The sequence below is a fragment of the Cyanistes caeruleus genome, chromosome 4, assembly GCF_971803275.1.
Source record: "Cyanistes caeruleus chromosome 4, bCyaCae1.hap1.1, whole genome shotgun sequence".
Classification (NCBI taxonomy): Eukaryota; Metazoa; Chordata; class Aves; order Passeriformes; family Paridae; genus Cyanistes; species Cyanistes caeruleus.
Genome location: NC_141704.1, coordinates 59546981 through 59573566, shown reverse-complemented (window position 1 = coordinate 59573566; position 26586 = coordinate 59546981). Strand labels below are relative to the sequence as shown.

Genomic DNA, 26586 nt, shown 5'->3' with positions numbered 1-26586 from the left:
GTAGTATTTCCTTTAATCCTCTTTCCACTTGGCATTATTTAGCCTAATTTTAATTACTGTGCTTTGAAGTTCTTAAAGACCTCCAAATACCTTAAAGCAACCTAGATCCTTCTCCCAGACTTTGGGCTGAAGGTGAGCCACCCTGAAAGACCCACTGGTGAAGGAGCCACAGTGGGAGACACTTGGTGATTCCACACACCTGCATTGCCATTCTTCTGCTGCTCTGCACACCCTGGGTCACTCAGAGTGTCTGTGTGCTCTCACAAAATTACTTAGGACACAGGAGGAATAAACACACTGAAGAAAGGGTTTGGTGTTTGGTGATAAGATTTGGGACATTGGAAATCTGGGTACTTGGTAATGATATCTGACATTAGGAAAGCTTAAGGCACAGGCATAGACATTCCCAAAAAAGTAGAACCAAATACTCAGCTGAAAAATTGAAAAGAGAAATTGTCTTCTTTGGAGACAGCGGGAATTCTGCTATTGATGTCATAAGGGCTTGTTTTCACCCAAAAGAGCTGAGCCAGATCTTCAGCACGAGATTTAGGCACTAAGCCACCAGCTAAGATCCAGTCTGCTGAGTTTCATTCTCAGAACAGAGTTTTATTCTCATCTTCACAGAGTCAGCAGTCTTTTAGAAGAAGTTCTGCAGAAGATCCTTTTTATAGCCCTGGTTACAGCAAAATGACCCAAGTTATTTTGAAGCTTTACGTTTATAAAGAGAGGCTGTAAGGTCAGGTGAAAATTGGAGGTTTGAAAGTATCAAAGATTTCCCCAAAAGTCTTTTCAGTGCATGTAGCCCATGTAGAAGGCACCCAAAGCTATCTGTGTGTGTGTGGGAGTGAGCTGCAGTTTGCTTGAACAGCCTTGCAGATGCTGCAGGTTGGGACCACACAGCTGTGCCTTTCTCATGAGCTATCGTAGCCTTTTCAATATTCTAAATTGCCAAGATAAAAGTCTCTTTGGACTGAATATCAGCTTATCAATTGTGCTGAACCAAAACATGCACTTTTAATATTGTTCTCCACAAGCATAGCAGCTCTGATTCTGTGATTTCTAAGCTGGGCAATTCATACTGAAACTATTAACACTTGTTTTATGAGTCTGCTAAACAGATATGTGTGCCCACACGCAAGTCATGCAGGATAAGTTTGTCATTTCATATTCAATTTCTCAGGTGTGGCTGAAATAATTACAAAATATATCTGCATCTATCAAGTCACGTGCTGGTCTCAGATATTGCAGTAGACAACAGACAAGCTGCAGTATGCTGCTTGTGAAACCTTGTGAGCATGTACATAATCACGTTGCAGAATTTGTAAGGAAAAATCTGTTTTACTTGTTGAATAGAGTAGAATTGCTAGGTACCTTGGCCAAAATATGGCAGTAAATCTTGTGAGGTCTTTAATAATAAATTTGCTCTACTAAACTCAGTGAATTAAGATAAGGCAGGTAAAATGGCAGCCTGAATGTTCACATTCTGTGCTTCTCCAGAACTGTGTCCATAAACAATTACTGCTGTGAAAAACTTGTCTGGCTTTCTTACAGAGTTCTCCTTCCTCTCTCTGTAAGAGTGAAAGGGCAGGGTTTAAGCCGTAAAATGGATCAGCTCTGATCAGAGTTTTGTTCTAAACTCTGTTCTTAAAATCCCACATAAAACATCCTTCCAGCTTTAGGATTATTTTAGCACTAAATACTCAGTGGAATTTCTTTTGAAGGTAGGAATGATTGAATTCAGTTGGGCTGAGCAGCACACACACATGAGATGAAATGACAATTAGGTGCATGTTAATTGAACAGGAAGTCCAGTCCAAGTTGCCAAGGCTGTAGTTCAGTTGTGGAGCACTGCAGGGGCAACACAGGCTTCAGAGATGTCCTTTTCCTCAAGCACTGGATCGTGCAGATGTAAGGTGCTGTCCCTGAGGTGTGTTGGCATGGACTCCAGGGCATGGGGAAGAGGGAATAGTCTGTGTTGGTCGCTGAGCTGAGGCACCAGAGCATGAGTGTTTTGGGTGGGTTAGCAGGGACTGCTGAAGCCTTGCAGGGCTGTCAGCTGTGGTGTAAACCACTTGCTGAGAACTCTTGGATCAATGGCCAATAGAAGTTATTCATATTTCTCTTGTCTTTCTTGAATAATTTCTTCCCCTATTACATCATTCTACTTTTCTGTCAAAACTGCCCCAAACTGCCCCTTTCTTGGCAGAGAAGGTTTTGTACATTATTCACTTTAAATTGAGAATCGCTGTTAAATTTTGCTTTTACAGTCCATGGCAGGGGGTTGGAACTAGAGGATCTTTAAGGTCCCTTCCAACCCAAACCATTATATGATTCTGTGATTAAAAATATTAGCCTGCCATGTTATTGATATTGTTGTGGTATGCATTTATGCAGATGGACAGGGCCATACCCTTCATATTTAATTTAAGCCTGTTGTAATAATCACTTGATTTGGATCACAGTAAAGATAGCTGAGTACACACTCAAGTTAATACTGAGAGAAAATAATCCTCTCCTGCTTTCTGAATAGTAAAGATTGTCACAAGAATCCCACAAGAATAGAAAATAAAGAATTTAATGAGATTGTAAGAAAGATTAGATAATTGTATGGGTAATAGTATACTCAGCATTAGATAAAAGAAATGTAAAAGGGAAATCAGTTCTTAAACTGGAAGCTAAAAACCAGGATTAAACTCCTGGAGCCCTGAATAAACTGTTTCTGTAGTTTTATGGACTTTTCTTCCACTTCCTTAAACTGCTGGAAAATGGAGTCCTTCATAGGATGTTTTATTAAGGCATCTGAGATAGATTATTTGAAGCCCATAATTTAGGCCTTTTGTTATCCACTTATTGGAAATTGGACTACTGACAGAGATGTTTTTTTATTTAGGAAGCAACAACACAATCACTGTTTGCCAGTGTAATTTTTATTTTCTTTTTTGGGTGATATGGAAACAAACCTTTGCAGAAGGACTTGTTTGTGCCCTGGTCATGCAGAGAGGGAGAACACAGTGTTAAATGCTCTCTGTTTCCTTCTGCCTTCAGAAGAGTGAGGCAAGTAACAAATAAAATAAGCCTTGTTTAACTGAGATGTGAGCTACCTTTTGTTCAGGAACAGTTTGTAAGCCAGAGAAGATGCCAGGAGATGGCAGCATCTACCAAGGCCGTTACACATCTCACAGATTTCAGTCCATGGTACTATGGGACCTCCTCACCTGGAGGTTGCTTCAAAATCTTTCTTTGGGGTTGGTTTTTCCCAGTATCTCTTCACTGAATGTTAACACAGCATTCTGATTAATTTGTGTCTGTTTGGCTTGGTGATTAAAGGTTCTCATAAGGAAAAGGGTTTGTCAAGGTGACTGGTGAACTCAGCACTGGAAGCCTTATTTCAGTTTTTCACTCTCTCAAAGGAGTGTGGGTTTGTTTTAAAGCTCTGTAAGCAGTATTATCTGAAGGATAATTTATAGCTATGCATGACGAGATGGAAGAGATCCAGAGGGGTCCAGAGGAGGAGGATGGATTACTGATTTACAGAGCCAGCCTGACCTGTTCTGCAGATTTGGATGTGGCCTTTTAAAGTGACAGATCTAGAAGATGCCCATTTAGCAAAACCCAGAGCTAGATTTCTCCAAGGTTTTTAAAAATCTTGAGAATGTGGCTAAATTTCTTGACCTGACTTGGCTTGGCTTGGCTGGAATCTGTCTGTGTGCACATACCTTGATAAATCTGGATATCAGAGGAAAGTTTTTCCCCCAGCCAACTAATTTGCAGTTGTGACATGTGAGTGTTGAGCTTTTTCAGTCCTGCCTGAAGCTGGCTGCATTTGGGCTATGTTTGTACATATGCAAGCTTTAGGAGTAAGAATGTACAAAGATATTAATTCAACATTTATTGGAGTCATTACAAAAGGCCTACTTCTGTTATTAAAAATGCATCTTGCATTTTGATGTCTTCCGAAACAGCAAATGTAGACATGGTCTGTTCTTAGGTGCATTATTTTTGTATATTTTTTCAAGATAACTTGTGAAGCTTTTATTGAATTGTATTTGTGCCTTTTTATTTGTGATGCTTGATGGAAGTTTCCAAGACTTCCTTCCTTTGTTTTTCATTGATTTTGGGGTTTTGTGTGCCTGTGTTTTTTGTTTGGTTTTCTTTAAGACGAGAAATGTCAGTCATGTTTAATTCAATCATGCCTAGTTACTCCTGTGAGGACCACTGAAAGGCATATGGGATATTAATATTTAGAGCATCACTCCTGCAGAGATGAGGATGCTTTCTTTTATGGTTGGCATGGAGCTGCTGAAACTCAGACTAAGGTTATGGCCCAGCAGCCAAGTTACACTAAAGGATCTCTTAGACATTTTTCTTTCCTTTGACTTCCTCTGCAGGATGGGATATGGCTGAGTGGGGCTGAGCACTGGTTTCAGGTTCTCTGTTCTTGATCCTGGTAGAAGAAATGGAATTTCCCAATTACCACTCATAACACGGAGCTGCTCCAGCTTATGCTGCTTGTGTGAGACCTTTAAATCTGTGCTGATTTAGGCATGGCAAAATGCTGGCCTGCCATTGCTTACACAGCAGCTGGAAATGCTGTCAAGATGATCTTTCTTCTGGAAATTAGGGTGAAAAATCAGGACAGGAAGATGTTGGGGCCGCTTTTCATTCCTGTTTTCGACTAGCAGGGGGGCCTGAAGCAAACAAAAAGGTTCAGCTTTCCCAGTGCTCCCTGGAAACTTGGCTGATTAGCTAAGACACAGCTCATGAGGAAAATACAGTCCTGAAAGAAAAGACCTTTTAACATTTTTAAACTTTCCTTGGATGATGATTATCAGGAACTCTGTGCTGATGCCGAGGAAAGGTTGAATGGAGTTTATCGAGGTAGAGTTTTAGCCACTCTTTGTCTGGCAAGTTAATAAGATGGCAAAAGTCCTTTGAATGCCACTGAAAGTCTTTGAAATTGTGCAAAAGTTCCTTGGATTTATTGAAAGCTAATCAGTATGACATTAACAAAGAACAAAGAAAGCCTAATGAAGATGAAAGATTTGAAAAGTGGATTATTTTTCTTTTGTCCTAGCTTTTCTTCCCCGAAACACTTGCCCTTGTTGGCTGGGTAACACACTGTGTGTTAACAGGCTGGTTATAAAATGAAATGGGAACTGTTTGAATGTGTTGAATTAGATCTTTTCTTTTTTTTTTTTTTGTCTATCAGGGTTTCCTTCATAAATGCAGGTTTTAACCAAGTCATTAAAATGCTCATTTAGCTGAAATTTGGCAATCTAATTCTTACCCTGACAAGATGCTTTAAATATCCTTTACCTAGTCAACAAAATTTGATTAAAATCAGCATGGGTGTTTCTTTCCCCAAACTCATCTCTCTCCTTAATTGAGTGTCCAAAAATAGCCTGTTTGGGTACTTTCCATGCATTCCTCCAAGGAAACAACATTCAGTAGAAATGTGGAATTTCAAACTTCTTGGATTGTAAAGGATATCTAACTATGTGAAGATACAAAAGTAACATTAAAGCCAGGAATAACCTGTGAGATGATCTGCACAATAGTAGAACCCCAGGAAATTATGCACTGTGGACTTGTGAAGTTTGAAAACTTTAAGGTACAGCTTTGAGTAGCTTTAATCAGTAGAGATGACAGAGACTGGAACTCCTGGTGCTCAATCTAGTGGAATTCCTCCCAGGATTACCATGTCACATGTATTCTCTGAGCACCAAATACCAAGTAATAAACAAACACACAGAGATGGAAGTTATCTTCCTGCTATGCCGACTTTACAGATTTTGTAAAGCCATCTAGGTGAAAATTCAGGAATGAGATTCCTTGCCCTTTCAAGTAGTTTTAACCAGAAACAATTAAAGACTTTGTCTATACCTCTGTTCTCCATGTGTAAAAGCTGACTTCTAGTATGAGTTTGTCACACATACTCTCCCCTGAGGGCCTTCTGCTGCTCCCACTGGATGAGGATGTTGATATATGTATGCATTCAGATATTTAATCTTTTCACATACCACTGTGTACCATGGCTGAGCCCAAAATATGTCCAAGAGACACCAGTTTTTATACTCAGGAGGATCACCTGCAGCACTGACCCAGACCTTCAGGCTCTCTCTGATACCCTGTGTGGATCACAAGTTGGGAATTCGGCTTCTTGCAGAGGAGAGCAAGTAAATGCTATTTAAAAATAGATTTAAAATAAGGTATTGCTTTCTCTGTAGTTGCAAATCTGTTTCTAAACTCCAGAACTGTCAATGAAAAACTCTTTTTGTGGTACCTTTTTCTTTCCCATTCATGGAAGGGTAAAAATGGCTGTACCTGAATTTGTTGAAAAACAAGCAGTTGAGGATTAGGACTTCTGGATTATTCCTTACTGGAAAAGAAGCTGATGGAGATATACTCTAAAAAAATAACATATAATGAAACTATTACAATAATAATTTATACAATTACATTTGCTTAAGCTCTGCAGTTTGTAATTCATCACATTCTTGGTACATATTGGCTGCATACACCTTCCAGTGGCATTTTTCAGGAATATTCACTGCTGTATTTCAGCTACAATTCAGTAAATGGCAATTTCAAGACATCCAATGACACAAAAAAGCTTGAGAACTGTTGAGCTTTATTGAGGCCTATTTTAGCATAGCATTCTCACTTTCTAGACACCTGCAGACAATTTTACTTTATTTCATTAGTAGCAAGATAAACATATTAATGTTCTTTTCAAGGCTTCTTTTGTTTTGTGGTTTATTGAAGAATGTGGAAGTGATCTTACATAGATCAGAAAAAGCAATAGATTTTGGAGTTTCGAGACTGTCACTGTGTCCCTAGGTCATTCGGGGTTGGCATATTGCAAGGGACTCAGAACAGGTGTAATATGACACACAACACTAGATGATTTATGCCCCTTCTACCTGGAGAATGTAGCATGGGATAATAGCTACTGGTCTGTTTTTTAGAAACCCTCAGCACCAACAATCTCAGCTGAAATGAAAATGAAAGTGGCAACTGCAGAGCAGAGCTGAAAATGGGGCCATGGATGTCAGCTTGAAAACTTGGGTTCCATTGTGTTTATGGTTTAATGTCAGCATCTCTAAACTTTCTCTAAACAATGTATTTTTGGTTTTATTATTTCTGTACCAGCAGGGCAAGAAAAATCATCATTAAGGATGTATGTGATTTCTCACCTGAGCCTTCTGTCTCCATCACCCTCAGTCCACAGTTCCTGTTTTGGAAGTTTGAGGGCAGTCAGTTCAGTCATTTTTCAAGAAAGCAAGAAGTGTTGAGGGAAGGAGATTCTCCTAATTTCTCCTCTTACTGATATATATGTATATATACTTTTATTTTTTAATTTTTTTAATCACCATTATGTTGAAAGCAGACAGCTGAAGGATATCAGAATTCAGTTCATACTGGGTAGACAACTGTATTCACTTGAGCCCTTCAATGAAAACCTGCAGGATGAAGTCCTCAGTGCCTAGTTTTCTGTGCATAGTCTTGTGACAAGCTCAAGATGACCCAGGCTTTTTCTTGCCTGCTTGCAAGCAGCAATATCTGAAGGCAGCAAAGAAATTTATCCTTTCTGTACCTTCTCTGCACCTGTGCTGGAAGGCCATGGTGTATACCTGGGGCTGAGGGGCACTGCCGGCTAATTTTCTCTCTTCTTTATGGGGGATCAAAGGCAGAGAGCTCAGCTTGGCTGCTAAAAATGGGACACCACGATTATTTTAAGGTGTCAGGTGAAGAAATGTCATGCTGAAAGAACTGTGGAATCATAAGAAGGAACCAAAACTGTGAAAAAAGTTACATACATGTATAAGTTCTAGTTTTTTGGCGTTCATCTCTCATTCCTGTTGCTGTATAGCAGTAGCAAGAGGGACTTGGAGTAGGGAGACTGTGACAATGTCAGGGAGCAGCAAAATGCAAGATTTGACACAGGTGTCAGCACAGGGAGGAAAGCAGGCTCTCCAAATTAGGTGTGTAATGATAACACAGTGGCTAATGTAAAAAAATGAAATGGAGACAGAATAAACCTTTGGTCATTTCTGTGTTACCACATCAAGTTGTGATACATAGGGAAGGTATTTTCAGCCATTTGACAAAGGTTTGAAAGTTTGCCTGCTTTCTTCAGGCTCATGTTGTGGAGAGGGCATTTTGAGAGGGTTCAGGATATAAATTATTATTTTTTAATAAAAGCCTTATCAACTTAACAAAATCTCTTCACATCAGTTGTCTGTGTAATGTTAGATGTATGATAATGTGATATTGAAAAGTTCTACTGGGATTCATGCATCTTGCCCTGTGTAATTCTCTTCTGACTCTTCCACAGTGGTAATGCCAAATGCAAGCCAAGAAAATGACAGTACTCATCTGTAAGATGTATACACACTGTAATTGCCTAAGAACAAAATTGAAGAAAAAAAGAACAAAAACATAACTTATAATATCACTTCAGAATTTTTAGAGCTTTGATGGCATATCCTATGTCAGGGAATATTGGTAAATATTGATGCAAAGTTGTTTCTTTCTGTAAATCAAATCCTGAAATGTTTCATGTGCAGCCAGTTGAGTGGGTGTGTGTGTTTTTGTTTATTTGTGAATATATCTGCCTACATAATCCCTCATCTTATAGGCAACATATTTCCCTTGTCAAAAGTACAATTATATTAAACAGCTGTTAAATAGTAATATTTCAAATTTATTATTGTATAGCATCTTTCATCCAAGCTTCTCATATTTAATATTAATTAATACTTGATAATTCTGATATGACATAGGAAATATTATCCCCATTAATAATGGGGACAGAACCACAGTGTAATTAAATAATTTTCTCTAGTGGCATTGTCACTCCTGTTTCAAAGATGTGTTGTTTCTGAGTTCACTGTCTTCTGTAAAATCTCAGGAGACATAGAGAACATTAGTTTTTTATCTCAATCTGTCTGCCCAGGGTCAGTCCTGGAAGTCATTGTGTGTTCATGTGTGCGGGTGACTGTAACTGGCCGCATTTAGAATAGTAACTGTGCTTTCTTCATCATCCTTTTTGGGTTTCATTATTTGAGATTCCTCTTGAGTTAACAAGCTGGATTGCAGGATGCTCTTTCTAGAGGTGAGGACAGAGCCAGCTAAGTCAGCCAGAAATTGAAGCAGTAAGTCTTTTATTCTCACACTGCTTCCAAAACTCCACTCTCCTATTGCAGGGTGGAAACGTAACAGAGAACTGAACCAAACCCTCTCCCCCAGTTATGAAATGTCTGAAAGCTATCGAGATAGTATTTGACTTCTTTTCTTTTCCAGCTTAACCCACACTACCCAGAAGGTAATAATGAAGGAAAAGCTTTGGTAAGTGGAATTTATATGTTGCATATAATCTGGGGATATCCTTAACCTAGCACATCCCGACATATGGAAGCCCTTCACAGCTTTCCTTTTCCTTACGTGTTCCAGCTGCTGGGATTGTTTTCCACATCCTGTGTAAGGTAGGATGCATCTCAGAACTGGCAATTCAGAAAGTTTTCCCCCACGTTGAGGCAAATGATAAGAAACTTATTCAAATTCTGTATCATAGTGGCATTAGTTGAAGCTGTCGTGCTTGTTATCTCATTTCATACTGCAGATATGAAATGTATTCATTCTTCTCAGCTCAGATGTGTTACTTCATGGCAACAGCCTTTGCCTGGTGCAGCATCAAGAGCATTTTAGCTAATTCTGACAAATAAGGCAAGGCCAGACATGGAGACTATAGTGTGTGAAGGAAGTGAAGTTAAAACCTTGGGGGAATCTTACTGTTACTAAGTCAACAAATATTCCTGAAAAGAATCCTTCCTCCATCAAATTCATGAGATTGAGCCTTGGAAAGGCTGAGTTCTTAAAAAAAATTCAATTTAATTTCTTTCTGCTTGCCTTCCGGCTTTTGTTCTTTAAGAGGACACATTTTCAAGTTTTTCTCTGCAGAGGGAAGAAATTTTTGATTTTTCATGACATGAAACCCAAGATTCTTACATAATCACATGCCTTGAGGACTGCAATTTTAATAAAAATGGAGACTTTCATAGGAGTTGGCAACATTGGTTTTCCATCTTCACTGATATTTGGCATTAGTGGTGATATTGCAATAACAGCTAAGCTGTCTAGAGAAATGAGAACTCTCTGCTATGAAAGTACAGAAGTTTCACCAGTTGTTTCTCTTTTGTATTGGAATGAAACTTGAGGCCTTTGGAGCTTTTGAATAGAAATCAACATCAGTTCTAGAATTCCCCAGAGAGTAGGTGTTAGGCCCTTGTCACTGAGGATCCAAACCTACTGTACCACACTGTACTTATTTATGGTGTAGGTTTTCCCTCTGTAGCCATTTAAGTTTATCTAAATGGTTAAATATTCTCTGGACTGGATGATGACAAAGGCACAAGCATGAATGTTAAAGTTGGCTTCACTATTAGTTTGGTTTATTCCTCCTAGGTATTTGTTTCAGCTAAAATTCCAGACCAGATAAATCACATTAGAGAAATACTTCCAATAAAAAAGGAATCAAAGCTGATTGATGATCAAAACTGATGTCTCTCTGGAAATTTTAATTTATGCAGTCAGCATTTTCTTGTGAAAGATATTTTGTAAAAGAACTTCTAGCAATTTTTGGTAGCACCTCCATGTAAATCCAAGCCTACAGGCTCTATTAGCATGGTAGAAATCCCTTTGGATCCTTCGCCCTTTTATAATCTTTTTGGAAATGCCATGAGTCAGCAATGGCTCTTTAAGCATTTATTCTGCCCTCGACCAACCAAATAGAGAAACTTCCTTGTGCAGGAATTTCTTTTATGTTAAAATGATGCAGTGTATTGAATTGTCCCTTGAAAGTAAAAGAATCTTAAAATATTTGGAGCTCTTTAAGGATCAGCCATGCCAGTCTTGTATCCAACAGCACATAACCTGGAACACACAGGCTTTCCTTGCTCTGTGGTTATGATCTAGTGTTTCCTTTGCCTGGTCACTGCCTAACTGGCTCACTGCAGAGGCATCTTCTTTTCCATCTTTTGGAACAATCAGTTTTGAAATACAGCCCATGAAGTAAATCTGGAAGGGGGAGATTGAAGTGAAGTTTGAAGTCTGAGTAGCAGGGAAATGGGAGATGAATAAACAAATCTTTGTGGCCACAAGGACTGAACCTGTAGTCTGTGCCCTTGTGGCCAAGAAGGGCATTGCTCTTCCACTGGGAAGAGCAGTTCCAGCAGGTCAGGGAGTGATGCTGTCCCTCTGCCCAGCCCTGCCAGGCACATCTGGAGAGCTGTGTCCAGCCCTGGGCTCCTCAGCACAGGAGGGACAGGGAGCTCCTGGAGCGGGGCCAGCAGAGGCTGCAGAGATGATTTAGGGCCTGGAGCATCTCTGACAGGGAAAGGCTGAGGGAGCTGGGGCTGTCCAGCCTCGAGAGGAGCCCCAGCTGAGAGGGGCCCTCAGCCCTGGGTGTCCCTGTGAGCAGGGAGGGCTCAGAGCAGGGCCCAGGCTCTGCTCTGGGGGGCCCAGCAATGGCACCAGAGGAACGGGCAGGGACTGATCCCTGAAATTATACCTGGGCAGGAGGAAAAACTTCCACAGGTTGCCCAGAGAGGGTGAGTCTCCCTCACTGGGAATATTCCAGAGCTGTCTGGACACAATCCTGTGCTGTGTGCCCTGGGATGGCTCTACTGGAGCAGGGAGATGGTGCTGTCTGACCCACTGTGGCCCCTTCAGCCTGGCCCATCCTGGGACTCTTTCTTTTCTTACTGGGCTGTTGGATTGAAGGGTGGCAGCTCCTTCTCTGTTGTCTGAGTTTTGAAGGCAGCACAGCCATCTGTGCACTCTGTGCCAACCCTGAACTCCCCAGTGTGGGCTGGGGCTGCGTGTGCACGTTCAGGACCTGGTTTACAAGGCCTGATCCCAGTTGCTCAGGCAACTGGATTTTGGGAAGCAGCAATGGAGAAGGGTTTTACATGATGCAGCAGTGGGCACAGACACTGAGGTTCTGCCTAAGCATATCTTTTCTGCCTTGCCTTAAGTGACTCCAGAGTCTGAAAGGGTTTTGGCTCCAGAGAATATAAATGTTACTGGAAGTCACCAGGACTTCTGTTCTCAAGCATTAAAGGTACGTTTCGACTGAGGTTCATTGCTTGTTTATGAGCTGCTTCTTGACAATCCAGCCAAATTGTCTTGTGAAGCACTGCTTTTTATTCTGGCAAATTTTGGCCTTAAAATGCGTTGATTAATATTCCCACATCTAAGCTCCAGAAGATTTTTTATTTTTTTTTTTAAATGGGAAGACTTTTTTGTGATTTAAAGGTCTTATAAAAAAAAATAAAAGCTTCTTCATCTCTTAAAGTCTAGGAGATTGTAGAGTATCATGTATCAAAATGCAGTGCTCTGTGTTACAGTTCCCACTAAACTGAAAATTGGTGGTTTTTTATGCTGAAAATTAATATGCTTTTTGTAAGGACTGAAATGTACAGTATCAAGAAGAATGCTACAAATGTCAGGGGAATGTCAGGAACAGCTGGGAACCTGGCATTTGTTAGTGCCTTTGTGTTAAAAGCTGACATTGCATGGGTACCTTATCTCCATTTGTCTGCATTTTCATGAGAGGGCTAATTCTAATCAGCTGCAATCTGCCTTTTATTGTTGAAATTTTTGTTAGGACTGAGACTGATATGCACTTACTAATCTTGTAAAGAAGTTGGGCAGTTCTACCGTGGGCTGCCAGGTGCAATTTCATGTTTCTCCTTTGACTTCTGTTTATCTATCTTTATGAATTCCCAACATTCTGCAATTCTAACTTTTCCTTCTTGCTGCCAGCCCAGGAGATTTTTTTTCAGATAAACTGTAAATTAATATTTTTTTTTTTAAAAAAAAATTATTTTACCTTCCAGGAATTAATTTTATTGAATTATATATTTTATATGGGTGATGTAGTTTAAACAAGTGGAATAGACTTGAAAAAACATCAGCTTAAAAATGGCAGCTTATATAAAGCCGGCAGTCAAACCACTGGGGAGGCTGGGGGAGAAAGGGAGACACGGATGCCAGCACATTATTATTATTCTGCTGTTGCACACGGGTCTGAATCAGCTCTGGAAGTGCATACATTGTTTCTTACAGAATGTCTCTGGCTCCTAACAACAGGATTGCAACGTGATGTCTCTGCTAAAAATCTGATGACTCACAAATGAGTCAACAGTGAAGGTGTTACAGGAGGCTAACTGCTGTGCTGTCTGCCAGGGCTCCTAGCAGGCAGGAGCAAGGCTGGCCATTCATTTACTCCATTTTCTTCTTTTAAAGAATTTTTAAAATAATCTAACCTATGGAGTTCTGCTCACGTTACTGCTCTGGGAAAATGCTGGTTTGCAAGAGCCTCCTAAACTGGGTTAATATATTGAGATACCACATTGCTCTGGATTCAACAGGCATTTTCAGAACTCTGGCTGTTATTAAATTTAATTTCTGCTGAAATCTGTAGTGCAGCTTAATGTATTCATTCAGGAGCAGGGCATTATCCTTGTTTGTCTCTATGCCACAAAAGGTATCTTCAGCAATTGGAATTGTAGATCGGGTTTTAAAAGAAAAAGTATTTTAGGTCTGTCCTGTTTTTGTACTGCTTTTTGCAGTTGAAATTAAGGTCCTTCTGTAAGCAAAACTCCATGTAAGTGTCTTGAATTTTAGGTATGATGCCCAGTCGAGTTAAATAAGGAACGTTTGGGATAGGTAGCGATTAGTAACAAATTCTATTAAGAGCTGTGAAAAGGGTTTTCTTCTGGGCTGTAAGTCTCAAGGAAGACAAATCTGACTGGGCCTGATTATTTTGTCACTGATTCCAACATGGAATTTGTCTCTCCTTACATTTGCCCTCCACCTGGCAGCAGTATGTCTGTGGGGTTTTTTTTCTCTTTAAGCTTCTTTTTAAATCATGATGCACTATAAATCAGTGGTGTTAGCCCAGGAGTTACAGACTTCGCTGTGGGCTTGGATCAATATTTCCCCTTCTCACCAAAATGGTGATTTTTCTCACTACTTGGGGTTCTTTTTTTCAATGTTCAGTCTTTGCTTCCCTGGGTGGGTCCCACCTGGAGAAGTGCCCTGGCTGTGCTGTGGGGGTTTGCTCTGTTCCCCTTCCTGGATGTGGTTACTGAGCTTTGCGGCTGCAGAATAAGGCTGGGGGCTCACAGCCTTCTGTGTCAGTGCACACTGAGGTTTCCTTAGGCTGAAGGAGCTGACTCCGCTCCTTGTACCACTGATACTTACACTGGGTTATTTGGAAGGTGTGGGTCCAGCTCCTGCTGGGCAGATGTACAACTGAATTTGTGTCTCTTTCATCCTCATAAGTGATTTAACCAGCGCACAAGAATGAAGTGATTACACCTTCCTCATCTAGGATGTGTGTCTGATGTGATTTGTGAAAGCCTGTTGCTAGTTTGTTGTTGTTTGGGACAATCAAAGCTATATACATTTTCCTCCTAGGAATGTACTATTTGGTAATACTGTTTTACCCACAGTTCTCTATACTCCTGGCATGTAATTTACCTGGGTTTTTTTTTTGTTTTGTTTTTTATTAAGTCTTGAGAGTGATTTCCTTGGCTGTCACTGACCACATCGCCAACATCTCTGAAACTGTTCCATTGGCTTTCTCTTCACAATGCTTTAAGTTGAATTTTCTTCTCTCAGCATTTGAGTTTCTTTGCAGTTCTTTTCTTCTTTTCTCTTAATTGAATCTAGTTTTGCTGGCTGCATCTGCTCATATGCCAGTTTCTACCTGAGCAAATGTCAACTTGTTTTCATCTGCTTAGGAATGCAGTGCTTCTCCTGAGCTATTGTCTAATTAATTTAAACTAGCCTAGTACTTTCACTTCTTTCCACATCTTCACGTGGACTCATCTGCTGATTCAATAATGGCTGGGTTAAGTGTGGATTCTCACGGCAGCTTACTAAATTTAATTTATCATGAGAAGCTTTATGTATGCAAGTGTCTGTGCATTCTCTCTCTCCCACACAGGCATGTGCACGTGCACTGGGACATAAACTGAGACATAGATACAAATCCATGTTTGTTCTTATGTAATGGCAGCACTGCTGTCTCTCATGTACCCCTTGTATGGAACTTGTTTCCAGAGCTGTCAGGTGGGGGGGGATCACTTCTTGTTAGATTTTTTTTTTCCATGAGTAGTGCTTAACTCCCATAACCCAGGTTGAGTTGTGAGATTCAGGTTCTAAAGTAATGCTGTAGGGAGAGCTCTGAGGCTTGTGGGGGAGTTCATCCTGGAACTGCTGTAGAGCTCTCGTGCAGGTCTGATTTCGCTCAGCTAAGCTTGGCATTGTAGTTAGCAGCATTTCAGGCACTGTCTTGCCCTGTGCTGAATTTCTTTTTAGGGTAAAAACCAGATCTTGCTCCTATGTCTTCCAGCTGCTGATGCTGGTTGGTGGGATTTAGGGCTGGTGAGCCAATTCCATTGCTTAACTGGATCAATGCAACTGTTGGGGGCACCAGGGAGTGGGCGAGGTCAGCCCCAAACTGCTGGGTGAACTTCTCCACAGAGCTAATGGTTGGTGTGAACTGCTAAAGCCCAGGAGGCCTGCCTTTGACTCTGCCTCCTGCCAGCTCACCCAGTTTGTACACTAGTTATGGTATTCTGTGGTGGGAAATATCCCGTTGCCCAATCTGAGTCAGGTGTCCTGTCCATGTTCCCTTCCCGTATGGTTTCACATTTTGGTCTGTATTTTTCCCAGAATCCCAGGATAAAAAGAAAACCATACAATTATGAAGTGTCCTGCCTCTTTGTATACCAGTCATTTCAGTTTGGAAATTATAGTGAAGTGGGTAGTTTCTGGGCAACCCTGACTAGATTTGAATGTAAGTTGTGGAATCAAAATGTTTGGATGATGTTCTAAACTATCCTGCACTACTCATCCCTTTACAGAGCTCTTGAATTTTAAACTGAATTTCCAGTTTTCTGTTTTGTTATGAAGTGTAGGAAGTAGTTCTTCATTTAATATTAGACTCTGACTCACACCTGTTAAACTCTCAGAAGGATTTTTTTATTGTTTCTGTGCCTTTTCAGTTTGTGTCTCATCACGAGTATGTAAAACAAAATATGTATGGAAATCACAAAAGCAATTTGCTATTTTCTCAATCTTTGCATATAGGTTAAATTTTTGTGCATTTTTCTGTACTATTTTTGGGCATGAGATACAGGAAGATGTGGGGACTGTCTGATGAGTTTACTCTCGTGCAAGTCACAGGACATGGTTGGTCTTTGTCTTAGCAAGTCTTCCTCTCAAACACTTGTGGCAGTACTCTAATGAGTAGAGGAACTTAAGAAAAATTTCTTTCTGTATTTTTTTTTCTGCTCTCTCCATCCCTGATAGATGTCATGGGATGGAAAGCTGGCATTTTGTAAGCTTGATAATGAAAAAATGGATGTTTTGGAAGGATTCAAAAAGCGCCTTGAAATGAGTTGATAACTAACCCTTTCTTCCACAATTTCACTCATCCTTGATTTTGTTATTTAATCTCAATTGGCAATATGGATAATCAAAGCTTTGCCCTTGATTACCCCTTACAGTTTGTTTTTAATCAAGCTACTAATGCAAACCAAGTACAGCCTGGCCTTTTACGTTGTACAGCTCTTCCTTAGTGTTGTATTGTAAATCATTATAATAGCATTTCATGCTTCCAGGGTTGGATCTTTTTTCTTTTGACTTTACTCATTGCTCTTCTCCTCTCCCTCTGTGATGTATTTTGTGTACATGAAGGGCCCTGGGCTGCCAATCTCTTAATTGGTTATCAGTCTTTTGTAAGATGTGTAGCTCAGCACCCCAGAGGAGCAACTTTTACTCACACCAGTAATTCTGTTGGTTACGTGGTTACGGGCACAGATTCCGAATGACTCCATCAAGCCAAGAATTGTTCTCAGGGAAGGTGGCACTTGGAGTCATTAGGCAAAGGTATGGAGGTGACTGAAGATACAGGGTGATGCTGCGGGGTCACAAAATTCCTATGGAGTCTCAGCAGGTGGTGGGAGGAAGATCCCAGCTCAGCTCACGTGCCTTGTTTGAGTAACTCTGTCCCTCGAGGGGAACAACTCCTGCCTTTGAACTCCTGCCTTTGCAGAGGGTAAAATCACAGGGGGTAAAGTCACACCTGGGTTGGACCCAGTCTTGAGTGTGTTATCAGACTGTGCTGAGATTTGTAATGCAATCCAGCTGGGGCTTTACCTGTCCCCCTTCCCATGACAAGCTGGTCCTGATGGAACAGATGTTCTGGCTCTTGCTGTTTGGAAAGTATCCACAGGACAAGAGGAAATGTTCCAGGGGAGGTTCAGGTTGGGCATCAGGAATAATTTCTTCTTGGAAAGGTCTGACAGGCATTGGAAGGAGCTGCCCAGGGAGGTCATGGAGTCCCTCCCCTGGAGGTGTCCAGAAAAAAAGGGATGTGGCTTGCTGGTTTACAAGGTAGTGATTGGTCAAAGACTGGACTTGATGATCTTGGAGGCCTTTTCCAACCTAAATGATTCTGTTATTCTCTGAAAGTGTGCTGCCTTGTTTCTACCATCTGAGAGGAAAAAACCATCAGACTTACATAAAACAACAATGGATTTAGGCAAATTGCTTACTTTTTAAGTCCTCTCCTTGTCTTAAAAAGAAAAAAGAAAATAAAATAAAAATCTAATTTTCATTAATTCTCTTCTTTCAAATGTGGCCCTTTCCAGACCAGCACTGTGTAGCCATGTTGACTGGGAGTGAGGGGTCTGCAACTACTGAAGGTTTTTTTGAAGTTGTAGGTGTCAAGTAAAGCATATCCAGTGCTGCAGTGCCTCTGTAGCTTGTGGCCTGCTGTTGTTCTAATGACTGCCTGAGACCCCATGGAGCAAAGTGCATCCTTTGTGTTACTCCAAAGCCAGTCATGGTAGATTCTTGCTAGAAGGAAAAAAAAAATCAAAAAAAAATCATCCAATTCAAATGTATTACTTGCCTGCAAGGTAATTGAAGAATTCTAATGGGGCCTGATGCAAGCAAATAACCCTTGTGCCTAATCAGCAGAGAGACGGCGACCTTCCTGCTTCAAAGAAGAAACGCCAGGCAGGGGAGAAGATTATGTATACTTTGGTCTCTGTGCCACATGGAAATGACATTGCATCTCTCTTTGAACTGGATGCTACCACCCTTCAGAGAGCTGATTGCCTGGTTCCAAGGTAAAATAAAAAAAAAAAAAAGGAAATGAAAAAAGGGCAAAAAATAGTGCTGCATTGACAGGGTTTCTTCCTGGCATTATGCTGGTGAGTAAAGCAGAAAAAGTCAAACATGAGCAAGTATTATCCTTCTGTTAAAATATGAGGAGTGTTCATGGATAAATAAGGGATGTATAAAACATGATACTGCTGCTGTGACTGGGTAAAATAATTATAAGGATAAAACAAGTGACACTTAGAGAGAGTCTGTGAAGAGAAAAAATAATGGTCTAAATATTGCACAGATCTGTGTGAGGATAGAATTGAGCTCTGTGCACTGTTTGAAAAAAATGTACTTTTAATAGATTTAACTGAATTGTTCCCAACAAAATAATGTGTGGGGTGAGCTGGGCTTCTGTTTCCCTGACAGATCATGATGCCACTAAGCTAATTTGTTATTCAAATGTGTTCAGCAAGTGGCTTTTGGGTTTTAATTATCAATATTTGAAATTTTAGCTGTGTAGCATAGCTGAGATTGGTTAGATAAGTCACACAGTGTTGGCTGTGACTGAATGGGCTTGCAGACACTCGGGGCTGGTTGTTATGAGGGTGGATTTTAAAGCTGGGTACCCACAAATACTGATGTATGTGACTTTGAAGTGTGTTTGCTATGCTAAGTTCTGCTAGATAATTTGCTTACTGGAATACTCAAAAGCCCATCAGCATGAAAGGGAGAGTGTGAATGGAGACCACAGTGAATATATTTCAAAAGTAAAATTCAGAGTTAAAATCGTAATTGATTTCTCAGCTCTGCTTTTTGATAATACCACAGATTATCATATGGAAAGAATTTAGAAGGATCTCATATCTGCTCTTTGTTCACTTGATTTTCAGTTGAGAACTGGTACTGTAAATGCTTGCTGTGGAACAAGGGTTTGCAGATCATTATGATGAAGCTGTGAAACCACGGTCAGCTTTACTTTCTGGCTTTTGTGCTGTGACAGCTTAAAAGGGTTCGTTATTCTGCAGAATAAGAAAATAATAAAAGAATTGAGTTTATTCATGAAATGTATTTCTGTTCAGATGGGATTTTATAACATCTTCCTTATAGTGTTTTTTTTTCTTTAAAGAATATTTTACTCCTAGACTTACATAAATACTTAAACCCAGCATTCTGCATAATCCCAAGATGCTGGCAGTTCTTGTTGCAGCTTTGCTCTGGGTGAGAAAGAAAGAGTCAAAGGAAAGGGGTACTCAAGTGTCTTTTAGGTCCACCTTCCCCTTTTGTTGCAGTGGCTGGTGTGGCTCCAGCCTCATGCCACAGACAGGTGTTGCAGGGCATCCACTTGCCTACGTGGGCTCAGGACTGATCCATCTCAGCTGCTGTTTGCTCTGTCCCTCTTTAGGAACTCCTATGTCCGACTGAGGCACTTGTGCACCAACACTTGGGTCACCAGCACCAGCATCCCGATAGACACTGAGGAAGAGAGGCCAGTGATGTTAAAGGTAAACAAAATCCCAAACTCACTCCTGAAGCTGTCTCACTTCTAACCTATGAAATGTGCATAATAACTAGGATAAAGGTAAGAGCATTGCTCACCCACTTTAAACCAAAACCTATTGCAGATTGGGACGTGCCAGACCAAAGAGGACAAGGAAGCTTTCGCCATTGTATCAGTTCCTCTGTCTGAGGTCAGAGACTTGGACTTCGCCAACGATGCCAACAAGGTTTTAGCATCAACTGTTAAAAAGCTGGAGAATGGAACAATAACCCAAAATGAAAGGAGGTTAGTGAGTTTTAATTTTTCCCCTGCTAAACTGGTGTTTGGTTACTCATGATAACACAGGCATGGGTAGGTGATATCCACATGGACAGAGGTAACTGGGAGAGGACACTTCAGTTCTGAGAGTGCCAGCCTGGGGTTAGATTCCACCTCTGTCAGAGCATCCTTGCTGTACCTCAGGCTGATCTGTGTATCTCCTGTGTAAAAGGGGGGTAAACAGCACCTCCCTAGGTCACTGGCCACATAAATAAATGGGTAGTTCCCTGGGCAAATGTCTTTGTCTGGATTTCCTTTGATAATCTCCTTCTGAGCTGTAATGTGAGGGTGCATTGCATCTGATTCTCATGTACAGGAAAGCAGCACTGCAGGGGTCTTGACTTGCTTAAAGTTCACCACACTGCAAATCTTCAAAAACCTTGGAAGGAGGTCTCAGTGCGGCTGAGAAGCTGCTTCAGTGATCCCTTTGCTTTCTCATTTCTATTTTTCTCAGTTCTTTCTATTTTACATAATTTTGGTGTTCATTCCCATTTCTTCTGTGGCACTATTAGAATGTCTGCTTCTCACACCCATCCCTATATCAAGGGATTTTGTTGTACATTTGTTGTACATTGTAGCCAGATATATTCTGCTGCCAGTGATGTAGTTCACTATTTGTCTTCAGCTGCCTGTGGTTTAACTGAATATAAGACATCATCTCTGGCAGTGTGAATTCATAACTGTAATACATAATATGCAGCTTTTCTTTTTTTCTGAAAATGTTAATTTTTGGTGATGAAACTGAATTTTTGCAGTCAGTTTCCAATAACAATTAGACCAGATAGTTTAATATCTTAACAGGCAGATTTTTAGTGGCCTGGGTGTTGGAACTCACTCTTGAAAAGCTGTGGGGCCATTTCATGGTGAAGTTGACCCATAGAGGGATATGACACTGTCCAGGTGGGATGTCCCTGTACAAACCTTGTGTCACTGTCAGTATTGTCAGGTCTTTATGTTGACCGAACAGTACAACAAACATGTGAAATGTTTCAGAGCTGCTTCACAGCAGTACCATTATTTGTTTGTTCTTGTGATAGCCCTTTGGAAAACCCCCCAAATAATCTTTTTCCTGCCTTATCACCTTCTAGCACAGAGAAGTGGAAGTCCTAACAGTTTATTCGTCATTATTTCATCCTACAGTTGCCTTTTCTACTTTATTTTGTGGAGGTGACACACACCTTGCTGTTTTCTTCCGGGGAGCTGAGGCTTTTAGAGCTAAATCTCACTCAGAGGGTTTAGGTGAGCAGCCCAGCTCACTTGTGGATAATGATAACTTTGTGTCTGGATCCCACAGATGACTGAAAATCTATTGGGGATCTTCCTGCCTCTCTCATAGCTGGCAGATTTGTTAGTTATAGACTAGACATTGGCCAAATTGAGATGATGCTGAGTTTTCATGTAAAAGATTGCTGGTGCTCTTAAGGGATATTCTTTGACGTTTGTGGACATCTGTGTTTCTCACTGCATGCCTGGCAAGGTGTTAGTAACAAGGAGGCAATGATGACTTTGTTTTCTTTTTCTTCCCCATTTATATTTTGTCTTTTTGCATTTTCTGAAAGTAGGAGAGAAGGAATCACTACTGCCTCTGTTTTTTTTAGCACCCGCTTCTGACAAATCTTTTGTTTAGCAAAGAGTGAAACAAATACAGTTTCTTGGGTCAGTATACATAGGAAAACAGTTACATATGAATATATATATGAAAAAGCATATATATGAAACAGTTTCATAGGTCAGTAGTGGCAGAATGTTTTTATTCTTCTAGTGAGTCCATCATGGACCCATAATAAAGTACAAAACTCCTTGCTAGGCTGTGGAAGTTTCTGTTTACTGTTCCTGGGCCTTGAGGCCAACTGGTATAGATTTTGGGTTTCTGAATACTGTGTATCAATCCAGAAGACTGTATTTTTCTCTTGTTTTCTCTCTGGTTGTTGTTTAATGCCTTGGTAAACAGCCCAGTGATTGATTTAAGTTTCTGCTGAACCAAGGCTTGGAATCCTTAAGTACTTAACTTTGCAGTGTGGAAGTTCCATTGTGCCAGGTAAAGCTTAATGTGATTAAATGTGATTTTCATTCTGAATGAATCCTAGCAAGTGTTGAGTGACTGTTTATAATAATGATTTGTCTATTCTTTCTAGGTTTGTAACCAAGCTACTGGAAGATCTCATTTTCTTTGTTGCTGATGTGCCCAATAACGGGCAAGAAGTTTTGGATGTGATCGTTACCAAGCCAAACCGGGAACGGCAGAAATTAATGAGGGAGCAAAATATATTGGCTCAGGTATGTCCTACTGTGTTAATAACTTAACTGTATATGCAAACAGATTGTAGGAGAGAGTGATGTGAGAAAAAGTTATTTTTGGGTAACTTGGCTTATGCTGGGTTGGGTTTGTGTGTGGTTGGATTGGGTATAAATGACACTACTTTGTCAAAGCTCATCTCTTGGTCCCTAAATCAGAGTCAAGAACAAGGGGCTGTAGAGGGCTCTTAATTTCATGTGATTCTGATTAAGATCATGTTTGAGCGCAAGTTGTTCACAAAATTTGAGACAAACATGGAACATGGTCCCAGTCCTGCAAGTGTTCCCCACATAGTGGCCCTATGGAGCTCTGACTTTGTTTGCATGAGGGCAAATTTGCAAGTAAATAAAATTAATGTCCTTTTTGAGAAGTCAATGGAAAGAAATTTAATAAAAAGGGAAAAGGATGAAACTGGATAGCAGGCAGCATTGTCCTCCTTTTTCATCATTAAATTATCCAAATTTAAGATGTGTAACTAAAACTGTTTAAAATTGGGGATAGTAAAGAGTCAATGTCAATCAAGTTGGTGGGAAATGTAAAGCTAACCCCAAATGCATAAAGCTGTGATGTCTCAGATTATGTCCACACTTGTGTTTAGTCAAGGCTGTTGTGCTGATCCTGTCAGAGGACATTTCCATTGACTGTTCTAAGTTCAGCAGAAATCTGGGTCTGGTTTGCACTCTCAGTGATTTTGATTTTGAACAGATATTTGGCATCCTCAAAGCTCCTTTTAAGGACAAAGGTGAAGGGTCAATGCTGAGACTTGAAGACCTGGGTGACCAGAGATATGCTCCCTACAAATACATGCTGAGATTATGTTACAGGGTTCTAAGACACTCCCAACAGGACTACAGGAAGAACCAGGTCAGTGGTATTGAGAATAATTTTCCTCCTGATTTCTATAATTATATGTCCTGGGTTTGACATGGCTCTCTGCACTTACAAGTGAGATTCTGTGGTAATGGGGAAAGGCCTTTTTTTTTTTGTGTGTGTAGCTTAGTAGTGTGTGACTTGAAAGTTCAACAATGAATATCACAAGTTCACTTTGTACATTTGCAGGCTCAGACTGAGACTGAGGTTCACTGCTTCATTCATGAGCTTTCTGTTATTAAAAATATGTTCTTGGAGCCTGGATTGTGAAGTGGGAAATCTGTAAAGCTGTCTGCTTCTCTTGCTTAAATGTTTGTAGAGGGATGGCAGTGAGTCAGAGCAGAGGTTGTTATATCAGATAGCCTGATTTCCCACTGCTGGAGACTTCCTGTGAACAAGAGGTATTTCAGACCATGGACTGAAGGGACTGGAGATAAAAGCCTGAACTGCTGTGTGGCTTCTTTGTTTGCTTTTCAGTGTTTCACAAAAATATTTCTGTCCTGAAGGGAGAGAAAAAGAGGAGGGAATACTCAAGAAAAAAGCTTCTTAAACATTATAAAAACCTTTCAGGTTTTGTTTTTTTTTGTTTGGGTTTTTTTAAAAAAGAAAAAAAAGAAAAAAAAAGAAAAGATGTTGCCATTTCTTGAATTTTAAATTTTGGATATATTTTCATGGATTCATTCTTTTGGTTTATGAAAGAATAAGAAGAGTTAGTCATCCCTAATATAGAATCTGTTTCTCAGGGTACACATTTGAGTTGTTCAAAAGTTCTTTTGTTCAGGCCAGTTCAGAGAGGAAAGTTTTGAGCGTTATTTTGATTGTTATCTGAGCTGCATGCCTCTGGTTCTACAACAGAAAACATTACTGCTCAGCAGGTCATCATGGGAATTTTTCCTTTTTTTAGGAATATATTGCTAAGAACTTCTGCGTCATGCAGTCCCAGATTGGTTATGATATTCTGGCAGAAGACACCATCACAGCTTTGTTGCACAACAACAGAAAACTGCTAGAGAAACACATCACGGCTAAAGAAATAGAGACGTTTGTGAATTTACTCAGGAGAAATCGAGAGCCAAGGTTTGAAGTGGTCCATGTAGCATTTTTCCAGTAGCTGTGAATTACATGCTGTTCATTGCTTTGATGTCTCTTTCTCCCTGTTTTGACCTGGCAGAGAAAAACCCCACCTGTACAGAAAATATTAGAGCTACGTGTAATTCTTGGAATTTACCCATATCCACGTTTTAAAACTAGAGCTTACTGAAAAGAGGGCTTATACTTTACAGGACAGCTTTGAAAATTTGGTCTCAGTTCTGACTGGGGCAAAGAGAAATGAAGAGAAAGTTTAATTTCTCCCAGCTCTGCAGTTCCTCTGTGAAACTGCCACTTGTGTTGGTTCCCCTGTTATTAATCCTGATGTAAATTATACACACATGTCAATTTTTCTAAGCTTTTGTTAATATCAGTTTTCCTGCAGGTTCTGATTCCAGGTGAGACCTGAAAGGGGCCTAGGACAGTGAAGATCCCATAAACCTGTGTCCTAGACCAGATTTTATTCCAAATTAAAATTTCTGGCCTTGAATTTCACTCAGCTGATTTTTTTTTTTTTTTTTATAAGCTTCAGGTCAGAATATAAAAGGAATTAATTTCTTTATTTTAAAATGGAAAAATCTCTTTATTTTTGGGTTTTCAGTTGTAAAATTAGCAAAATAATACAAATATAAGAAATGAACATATTGAATGCCAAATATTGTCTTCTGTAATTGTGAATACCATTTTCCAGGTAGCCATTAAGGATATTGCTCAGGGCCTTGCTGCTTCACTGCCTCAGTTATTTTCAATATGCCTGTTTGTCTCACTCTGTAAGCTCGTTGCCTCTCCCATGCTCAGCTGGGCTGGGCTTGGTCAAAATGAAGAGGAAATCACAAGATCAGCTCTGTCTCTGAAGGGTTTGTTTATTGAAAATTGCACGTTGTGTTTTCTTGTGGTGGAGGATGTAATGGAATTTATGCCATAAGCACATCATGCAATTGCTCTGTATCCACTTTGAAGAATTCAGGAGCAATAAATGTTTCAAAATTGACCCTTGTCAGAATTGTGTAATCTGAACAGTAAAGACTTGATTTTGATACTGATTTTCGTGGAGTCTTGTAGATTTTCTCAGGAGTGTTGGGGTGAGTGAGAATTGTGGCATTCTGCTCTAAAACACATGAGCTAAAATTAAAAACCTTCCTGAGTTTTGGCTCCAACCAGGTGACTTCCCCAGAATTCCATGTAATTATGTGCTGTTTGCTTAATTTTATCTTTGTGATTGCTATGCACTTTTAATTACCAGTTGTCACAAAGCTTAATTTCAGTTATGGGTAGACTTTTTCCTAAATCTACCTTGAAAATGCTGTCTGTACTCACCCACTACAGTTCCCAGACTTTAGTGATGACTGTGGTCTGTTCTAGAGGTTCAAACTGTTGGATCCTTGGATGGCTAATAGCAGATGGTCAGAGTTTGTACCTGCGTTTCTAAGGAAGTGGAATATATGATCTGTGTGTGTGTGCATGTGCGCCTGCTCACATCTTCTCCCCCACCAGCTCTTGAGCACCTTGCTCAGTTTTAGCTACATTTGCTAAAGGAGTGGTAGGCTCAGAGATACTCAATTCCTACGAATATTGTAGAAAGTGGAAACTACATAGAAGGAAGAGGCCCTTCTTATATTTCACTGTCAAAGGCTGCAGAACGGATTCCTGTTACTGCACACACTGGAATCCCTGAAAAGAGACAAACCCACGTACCTAATGAATGTCCCAGCTTTGAGGAAGGCCTCAGCCTGAACCTTGTTAAACATCAGAAGAACTAAATTTGAGAGACAAATTCAGAGGAAACTGATTTCCCTGCAAAGCTTTGTTCTTTCTGCTTTACATGGAATGACCTCTTTAAATGCACAGTGCTATCTGCAGGTCCTGACAGATCTGCACTCTTCTCTGGGAGCCCAGCATTCTCTGGCAGTGTTCAAGGCCAAGCTGGACAGGGCTTGGAGTAACCTGATCTAGTGGAAGGTGTTGTGAGTTGCAAGAGTATGAACTGGCAAAGATCATATGTTGATAAATATCATGATACAGAGTCCCTCTAGTCTACCCATCCTCTAATGCTGAGTGCTAGAAACTTCTACTTCTGTTCCCCAGTAGTAGTTTAAGTCTCATGTTCTGCTCCATCTGTGTTTTTTTGACTGCAGATTCTTGGATTATCTGTCAGACCTGTGTGTATCTAACACCACAGCAATACCAGTAACTCAGGAACTCATCTGCAAGTTTATGCTAAGCCCAGGGAATGCTGACATTCTCATACAGACCAAGTGAGTATCTGTAATCAGAACATGCCACCTTTTTGTTGTCTGCTCTCTTAAATTCCGAGCACTTT

General features: G+C 40.3%; 1 protein-coding gene across 13 annotated transcripts in view; it reads left to right on the top strand.

Annotated features, from left to right (window-relative positions):
- Window positions 1-26586, top strand: part of ITPR2 (inositol 1,4,5-trisphosphate receptor type 2) — a 259828-nt gene that overhangs the window by 65493 nt on the left and 167749 nt on the right. For 6 of the 13 annotated variants that reach the window (XM_086885019.1, XM_086885012.1, XM_086885011.1 and 3 more), the window contains 8 exons: window positions 9307-9351; window positions 18061-18215; window positions 19598-19697; window positions 19818-19978; window positions 22147-22288; window positions 23013-23171; window positions 24082-24254; window positions 26402-26521. In XM_086885019.1, the coding sequence (XP_086741145.1) occupies window positions 9307-9351; window positions 18061-18215; window positions 19598-19697; window positions 19818-19978; window positions 22147-22288; window positions 23013-23171; window positions 24082-24254; window positions 26402-26521 (1055 nt within the window). The remainder of the gene's footprint in view (window positions 1-9306; window positions 9352-18060; window positions 18216-19597; window positions 19698-19817; window positions 19979-22146; window positions 22289-23012; window positions 23172-24081; window positions 24255-26401; window positions 26522-26586) is intronic. The other 7 variants (XM_086885021.1, XM_086885017.1, XM_086885022.1 and 4 more) reach the window with 2 other exon arrangements.